This window comes from Chlorocebus sabaeus, chromosome 25, assembly GCF_047675955.1.
Source record: "Chlorocebus sabaeus isolate Y175 chromosome 25, mChlSab1.0.hap1, whole genome shotgun sequence".
Lineage (NCBI taxonomy): Eukaryota > Metazoa > Chordata > Mammalia > Primates > Cercopithecidae > Chlorocebus > Chlorocebus sabaeus.
In genome coordinates, this window is record NC_132928.1 from 43,335,344 (window position 1) to 43,344,550 (window position 9,207).

General features: G+C 34.6%; 1 protein-coding gene across 1 annotated transcript; it reads left to right on the forward strand.

Moving 5' to 3' along the window:
• The first annotated feature begins 567 nt into the window (after positions 1 to 567).
• PDC (phosducin) lies at positions 568 to 8,923 on the forward strand. The gene is made up of 3 exons (XM_007989147.3): positions 568 to 646; positions 5,771 to 5,922; positions 7,937 to 8,923. Exons 1-3 carry the CDS (start codon positions 586 to 588, stop codon positions 8,462 to 8,464), a joined length of 741 nt encoding a protein of 246 aa, XP_007987338.1. The 5' UTR covers positions 568 to 585; the 3' UTR covers positions 8,465 to 8,923.
• Positions 8,924 to 9,207: the final 284 nt, after the last annotated feature.

Sequence of the window (9,207 nt, forward strand, 5' to 3'; positions counted from 1 at the left end):
ACTTAAACTCCCTGCCCTTCAGCTTCCTCAGTTATAACATGTCATTAACATTTGTCCCTACCACATATGGCTATATGAGAATTAAATGAGTTTTGACACATAAAATAATTTAAACAATGCCTGACACATAGTGTTCATAGCAAGTATATAATTATTAATTTAATTTTATTATATGAAATAAATAACATATATTACTTCTTATATATTCAAATTTCACATAGTATTATGAAATTTGGAAAATCAGTAATAAATAATGTTCACTAACCACATAGACTTAACTGGAACACTTGAGTTAAGAAAAGACAAATGATGAATTATATAAAATCCTTAAGTCCAGACATCTTTAATAATACATGTTAAATTAATGTCCTTTTACATTGTGGACAGAAACATTCTAAATACTTTATCACTGAGTGATTATCCTTAGCCTACTTATGGAATCTGGCAGCAGGAGACTATAAATATGCATATACCTATATATTTATCTGTGTGTGTGTATATATATATGTATGTACATCCTGGAATTCTTGTGTCATTATTATTTCTTTGTTCCTCCTATAGATTATATCAAATCGAATCCCTAAAATGGAAGAAGCCAGAAGTCAAAGTTTGGAGGAAGACTTTGAAGGACAGGCCACACATACAGGCAAGCAAAGCAAGAAGAAAAAATAATTATTAACTTAAAATTAAATATGGCAATATCTAATGTTCTTATTGACATTATTCAGTATGTACTTTAAGTAATATCTTTATATAAATTGTTAGACTAATCTAAAAAATGTTTGAGTGGACAAATTAGTTTTTGAAATCAAATAATTCCTAACAGTTTTATTTAGATGTCAAAGAGTAAAAAAAAACACTACTTATTGGTAATTTCTTGCTGACCAACTATCACAAGACCTCTTATCTACACTATAATTAAGTCACTTTCCTCTCTCCTGATTATACCCCACCCTCACTACAAACTTTCACTGTAAACAAGGTTAGACCAAAAGGTAACTAAATGGCCTTTAATTTCAGTTTTCTAATCACACACACAAAAAAAGGAATGATAAGATATTCCCTTTATTTTTTTTGAATAAATAAATTTCAGTATTCCTCCAGAAAACCTAACACTTCATTTGATCCAGAGTCTGTTTTCTTAATCTGTTAAATTATGTTTGGCTATCTATATGCCACTCCTAAGAGCTTAAAAAACTTAAATATCTCTGTTTGTCTGTTACTGGTGTATAAGAATGCTTGTGATTTTTGCACATTAATTTTGTATCCTGAGACTTTGCTGAAGTTGCTTATCAGCTTAAGGAGATTTTGGGCTGAGACAATGGGGTTTTCTAAATATACAATCATGTCATCTGCAAACAGGGACAATTTGACTTCTTCTTTTCCTAACTGAATCCCCTTGATTTCTTTCTCTTGCCTGATTGCCCTAGCCAGAACTTCCAACACTATGTTGAATAGGAGTGGTGAGAGAGGGCATCCCTGTCTCGTGCCAGTTTTCAAAGGGAATTTTTCCAGTTTTTGCCCATTCAGTATGATATTGGCTGTGGGTTTGTCATAAATAGCTCTTATTATTTTGAGGTACGCTCCATCAATACCGAATTTATTGAGCGTTTTTAGCATGAAGGGCTGTTGAATTTTGTCAAAAGCCTTTTCTGCATCTATTGAGATAATCATGTGGTTCTTGTCTTTGGTTCTGTTTATATGCTGGATTATGTTTATTGATTTGCGAATGTTGAACCAGCCTTGCATCCCAGGGATGAAGCCCACTTGATCATGGTGGATAAGCTTTTTGATGTGTTGCTGAATCCGGTTTGCCAGTATTTTATTGAGGATTTTTGCATCGATGTTCATCAGGGATACTGCCATACTGCCCAAGGTAATTTATAGATTCAATGCCATCCCCATCAAGCTACCAATGAGCTTATTCACAGAATTGGAAAAAACTGCTTTAAAGTTCATATGGAACCAAAAAAGAGCCCGCATCTCCAAGACAATCCTAAGTCAAAAGAACAAAGCTGGAGGCATCACGCTACCTGACTTCAAACTCTACTACAAGGCTACAGTAACCAAAACAGCATGGTACTGGTACCAAAACAGAGATATAGACCAATGGAACAGAACAGAGTCCTCAGAAATAATACCACACATCTACAGCCATCTGATCTTTGACAAACCTGAGAGAAACAAGAAATGGGGAAAGGATTCCCTATTTAATAAATGGTGCTGGGAAAATTGGCTAGCCATAAGTAGAAAGCTGAAACTGGATCCTTTCCTTACTCCTTATACGAAAATTAATTCAAGATGGATTAGAGACTTAAATGTTAGACCTAATACCATAAAAATCCTAGAGGAAAACCTAGGTAGTACCATTCAGGACATAGGCATGGGCAAAGACTTCATGTCTAAAACACCAAAAGCAACGGCAGCAAAAGCCAAAATTGACAAATGGGATCTCATTAAACTAAAGAGCTTCTGCACAGCAAAAGAAACTACCATCAGAGTGAACAGGCAACCTACAGAATGGGAGAAAATTTTTGCAATCTACTCATCTGACAAAGGGCTAATATCCAGAACCTACAAAGAACTCAAACAAATTTACAAGAAAAAAACAAACAACCCCATCAAAAAGTGGGCAAAGGATATGAACAGACATTTCTCAAAAGAAGACATTCATACAGCCAACAGACACATGAAAAAATGCTCATCATCACTGGCCATCAGAGAAATGCAAATCAAAACCACAATGAGATACCATCTCACACCAGTTAGAATGGCGATCATTCAAAAGTCAGGAAACAACAGGTGCTGGAGAGGATGTGGAGAAATAGGAACACTTTTACACTGTTGGTGGGATTGTAAACTAGTTCAACCATTATGGAAAACAGTATGGCGATTCCTCAAGGATCTAGAGCTAGACGTACCATATGACCCAGCCATCCCATTACTGGGTATATACCCAAAGGATTATAAATTATGCTGCTATAAAGACACATGCACACGTATGTTTATTGCGGCACTATTCACAATAGCAAAGACTTGGAATCAACCCAAATGTCCACCAGTGACAGATTGGATTAAGAAAATGTGGCACATATACACCATGGAATACTATGCAGCCATAAAAAAGGATGAGTTTGTGTCCTTTGTAGGGACATGGATGCAGCTGGAAACCATCATTCTTAGCAAACTATCACAAGAACAGAAAACCAAACACCGCATGTTCTCACTCATAGGTGGGAACTGAACAATGAGATCACGTGGACTCGGGAAGGGGAACATCACACACTGGGGCCTATCATGGGGGGGGGGGGGAGGGATTGCACTGGGAGTTATACCTGATGTAAATGACGAGTTGATGGGTGCAGCACACCAACATGGCACAAGTATACATATGTAACAAACCTGCACGTTATGCACATGTACCCTACAACTTAAAGTATAATAATAATAAATAAATTTTTTAAAAAAAACTTAAATATCACGACTTAAATTTAAAAATTCCGATTTAACTCTATTGAATCTTATTTGAATGGTAATTTCCTCTCTCTTTTAATTTGGATTGAGCCATTAAATTTAGCCAGAAGCTTGAAAGAATTCACAAGACTACCAGCCAAAATGTGTGGAGATTTATTTTATAATAGCAATGTGAGGAATACCTTCCTAAGTATGACAAAAACAAAAACAACAACAAAAAGACCACTGAAGAAAAGGTTGGTAAATTCATTTATAAAAAGGAAGGACGGACGGATGGATGAAGGGATGGAGGGAAAGTGGGAGACAGGGAAAAAAAGGAAGAAATAGTTGCTGTCTGGTAAAAGTCACCATGAACAAAAGTCAAAAAGCATTTAACAAATAGGGGAAAAACATTTGCAACTCAATCGACAGTGTCAGTTTCCTAGTATATATGAAGAGCTCCTACAAATTGATAAGAAAAGGAACCAATTACCAAATAGAACAATGAGCAAAAGATAGGACAGCCTATTCATGGGGGAAAAAAAGAAAAAGAAAATAGTAACACAAAAAACTATAGTGAAAGTAATTAAGTTTAATAACACATTTTTGGCACCCTCATACATTGCTGATAGCAGTGTAAACCGGTACAATCTCTGTAGGGGCAAACTAGCAATATCAAAATGAGTAATGTATATGCCCTTTGACCAGGGAATTTTACTTATATAACCATAACTATACCTGCACAGAGTTTTAAAAATGTATGCACAAGATTCTTCACTCAGCGTCATATGTCATAGAAAAAACTGGAAACAACAATGTAGATCACTACAAAACTGTTTAAGTCAATTATGTATATCTACACAATGGAACACCATGCCTCCATTTTCTAATTAAGGAAGAACCTCTTTATGTGTGTATACCAAAAAATTCTCCAAGATATAGTATGAAACAGAAAAAACAAGGTAAGGAAAAATGCATATAATACACCACCATTTGTAGAAAACAGGAACAAAATGGATTCTCTTTTTTAAACAAACATGTACACGTGTATATTTTAAATATGCATAAAACTTATCTAAAAATACTGATATGAACACTATATGGGAAAACCAAAAGCTTTGATTGCCTACATATAATATACATACATTCATAACAAATTTATATTAAATATATACCATATATATAACAAATAAAAATTATTAGGTAATATGGAGGAGAAAGAAGGAATACATCCACATATAGAATACTATATAGAATACAGACATTGAAGGTGTGGCTATAGCTAAGCTTTAGTGAATGATAATCAGTTTAATATTCCTTGTTTTAAAGAATTTAAGACTTTCTTAAGTGAATAATGTTGTTAGTCATCAGGTCAACTGAATATCAGAATTCCAGTTGAATCATTCTTCATTTAATTAGTTTTACTTAAATCTGCCAATCTGGCCGGGCATGGTGGCTCACACTTGTAATCCCAGCACTTTGGGAGACTGAGGTGGGTAGATTACTTGAGGTTAGGAGTTCAAGACCAGCCTGGCCAACATAGTGAAATCCCATCTCTACTAAAAATACAAAAATCAGCCGGGCGTGGTAGCATGCACCTGTAGCCCCAGCTACTCAGGAAACTGAGGCAGGAGAATCACTTGAACCCAGGAGGTGGAGGTTGCAGTGAGCCCAAATCACACCGCTACACTCCAGCCTGGGCAACAGAGCAAGACTCCATCTCAAAAAAAAAAAAAAAAAAATCTGCCCATCCTATTCTTTCTATGTTTGTAAAATATTCCTAGAATCTTAGAAGAATGGGATGGTCTCATAATAATTTTCCTAAAGCCATTTTAGTTTTATTGAGGTCAGGCCCCCTGCTCACCAGTTCTTCTTTACATACTATTGTTATTCTGTTTCCCCAACACTCCTGGTTTCCTTTATTAATACTGTAATGCCAATTTTAGTTTGTTGCTGAAGTTTTTTTCTTAGGTAATAAAAGTGCTATTTTTTCCAAAATTCTAGTCTCCTACCTGGACTCTAATTTTTAAACATATTAACCCCAACCTTTTGCCAGTAGTTCAAAGTGCATAATTTATATTTTCATTAGTGCAAATGTTTCCAAAAGATTCTTTATCAAAACCCATTTAACAAGATTAATGTGGGAGCATATTTTTACGAGCAGGGCAGTCAGAAATTTCTAGTCCAAACAAGATGTTTGTTTCTGATGCAGGAGATAATAAGTTTATTCCATGACAATACTTATACAAATTTCAGTTATCCCAATAGTCCTTTTGAAAATATAAAGGAAAACAATTTATTTTTCATTTCATTCCAGGACCTAAAGGAGTAATAAACGACTGGAGAAAGTTTAAATTAGAGAGTCAAGACAGTGATTCAATCCCACCTAGCAAGAAGGAGATTCTCAGGCAAATGTCTTCTCCTCAGAGTAGGAATGGCAAAGATTCAAAGGAACGAGTCAGCAGAAAGGTAAGATAATACAAAAATCAGTAATAAATAATTTACAATGTGTTTTCTAATCTAAATCAATCTACAGAATCATTTTAGACTATTACAACATATATTGATTACAATATTGCTTATGCTGGCAAAAAAAAATGGAAATGAAGTGAATGCCTATTGTGGCCTTCCATACCAAGAATACCTACAGTTATGGAAAGAATTAGTTACAAATACATGAGTTGATCTAGAGGTAGTTTCACAATATGAGAAAGCAAAATACAGAAAATTCCATCTGGGGAATCATAACAAACCTGCTCCACTTGTTTTGAAAACATATAAATAAAAAATAAATGTAAAACTATGTTGAAACATGTAAAATACTACACTAATGTGACACATAATCATTATTAAAAATTTTATGCCAAGGTTAAATTTTGGAAATGTATCTGAATGCCTACATATCTATATGCCTGAATATGTGAATGAAACAAGTTTTCATATAAATACTCAAATACATCTTCAAGTCAAATTTGTGTGGTTTGGTCTGTTAAATTAACAGAACTATAGCAGCAACATAAAAATTATATAAAACACTGGAAATTTTTAGGGTTAAAACTAAATTGGGACAATATTATTATTATTATTATTATTATTTTTATTACTATTATTATTATTTTGAGACAGAGTCTCGTTCTGTCACCCCGGCTGGAGTGCAGTGGCACAATCTTGGCTCACTGCAACCTCCACTTTCCAGGTTCAAGCGATTCTCCTGCCACAGCCTCCCAAGTAGCTGAGACTACAGGCATGCGCCACCATTTTTTGTAGAGATGGAGTTTCACCATATTGCCCAGTCTGTTCTCCTGGGCTCAAACAATCCACCTTCCTCGGCCTGCCAAAGTGCTGTGATTACAGGCATGAACTCCCATACCCATCCTGGGACAGTAATCTTAAAACAGAAAAAAATATGATAAGGAAAATAATAAGGACATTAGGGAAACAAATATAAGAAACAGAAACAAAAGAAAGAAGTAATGAAAGCATCATAAACTTTTACTTAACTTAAATCTCAGTGTCTTCTGTAAAATGACACTAATGATACCTATCTCAGAGGTTATTTGTAAGGATTAGATAACATAATCTATGTGACGTGCCCAACACTTATGAATGTTTTTCATAAACATTAGTTTCATGTGTTCTCAATTCTCCTCTACTTTAAAAATTGATAGCATTTGCTGTTTGAGAGGTTACATGAATAAGAGGCAGCAGATGATCCCACATGGGAACCATCTAACTTGCATGGTTCTGAGCTGCTCCACATCTATTAATCACACTATGTCCCATTGTTCCTTTTTATCTTTTTTTCTTTTTTGGCTGGGGGAACGGTTACTTAATATTCTGTTAAATACATTAATAATGGAGTAGCTATTATGAAAGGCCTTGCAGGTAACTTTATATTCCAACTGTAAGGAAAAGTAGCTATCTTAGAAAATGGAATTTGGGCCTTTTCTTACTTCAGCCCAAACTAGTGAATAATAATAACCTGGAGGGTTTGTTAAAATACGGATTACTTAGCCTCGGTCTTATAGGTTCTAATTCAGTAAACCTAGGGTGGTGCCCAAATATTTGCATTTCCAAAAAGTTCCTAAGTGATGCTGATGCTGCTGGTCCAAAAATTAACCTCTTGGATGATCTGATGAACTCCAAATAGTAGGAAAAGCTGTCTTACTTGAATTCCATCCCCCATATTCCAAAAAATCAGTAAGTTATAAGATATAATAGTGTTTGTTGCTATAAAGAAAATAAACCAGCATAAAGAGTGGAGAGCGTGAGATGGGGACTTTTTTAAGTAAAGTAATCAAGGAAGGTGACATTTAAACAAAAGCTTGAATGAGGTGAAAGAGAAAGGCACATCAGGAGTGAAAGGAAGGTAGTCCAGGCAGAGAAAAGAGCAAAAGTAAACTCCTTTGGTTGAGAATGGGCTTGGTATATCTAAGGAATAAAACTTCTGACTTAATAATTTCTATCATTTCTTTATTCTCAGATGAGCATTCAAGAATATGAACTAATCCATAAAGAGAAAGAGGATGAAAACTGCCTTCGTAAATACCGTAGACAGTGTATGCAGGATATGCACCAGAAGCTGAGTTTTGGGCCTAGATATGGGTTTGTGTATGAGCTGGAAACTGGAGAGCAATTCCTAGAAACAATTGAAAAGGAACAGAAGATCACCACAATAGTTGTTCACATTTATGAAGATGGTATTAAGGGCTGTGATGCTCTAAACAGTAGTTTAACATGTCTTGCAGCAGAATACCCTATAGTTAAGTTTTGTAAAATAAAAGCTTCGAATACAGGTGCTGGGGACCGCTTTTCCTTAGATGTACTTCCTACATTGCTCATCTATAAAGGTGGGGAACTCATAAGCAATTTTATTAGTGTTGCTGATCAGTTTGCTGAAGAATTTTTTGCTGGGGATGTGGAGTCTTTCCTAAATGAATATGGGTTACTACCTGAAAGAGAGGTACATGCCCTAGAGCATACCAAAATAGAAGAAGAAGATATTGAATGAAGATTCACTATGTTAATATCTCATGTGTATCCTTTAGGCATTGGATGATGGTTTTGGTAGTATCTATATTGCTTTAGTGAACACAGAGTATGGGCATGGGCATGGTTATGCTAATTTGACAAAAATGATTGATGCAACAATCAAGTTATTAGCATTTCTTAGTATTAGTTACTCAAATTGATACAATGCTTGATTACAAAACACAGCTGTCTTCAGCAACATTATTAATAAACAAAGAGGATGTGGATAATATTACGACATTTTCCAAAAATCCCTTTCAAGTTACGTTTTGTCTTTTTTACTCCATTTTCCCTCCTCACTGTTATTATTGTTTGGGCTTTTCAAATTACATTATTCATTATAATTTTCTTTGTGTAATAAAAATAAAATCTCATGAGGAAATAAATTTTCTGTTTGAAGTCTATTCTTTCTCAAGTATTACATTACCAAGGCCCTAAAAACATTGTAAAGCCCAAAATACAAAATATCATTCAGTAAAATATTTTATGTTCCAACCAAATTAATGCGTAAGAAACTTAGAAACACTGTGCCAAGTTAAAGTTGTATTTTAAACAGGAAGCAAGATCTTTTTATTCTCTGGGTGGAAGAATAATATTTAGTGGTAATAAAATTACAATATTCATTTGTTGATTGCCTATTATGGGTCAGTATTTTATACATATCATCTCTAATTCTCAACCACAAATCTGTACATAGATAGTATTACTCCCATTTTATAAACA

Coding starts and splice junctions, on each gene's coding strand:
- PDC (XM_007989147.3), top strand. CDS start 586: ATGGAAGAAGCCAGAAGTCAAAGTTTGGAGGAAGACTTTGAAGGACAG. Junction 647..5,770: donor AGGACAGGCCACACATACAG/GCAAGCAAAGCA, acceptor ATTTCATTCCAG/GACCTAAAGGAGTAATAAAC. Junction 5,923..7,936: donor AGGAACGAGTCAGCAGAAAG/GTAAGATAATAC, acceptor CTTTATTCTCAG/ATGAGCATTCAAGAATATGA.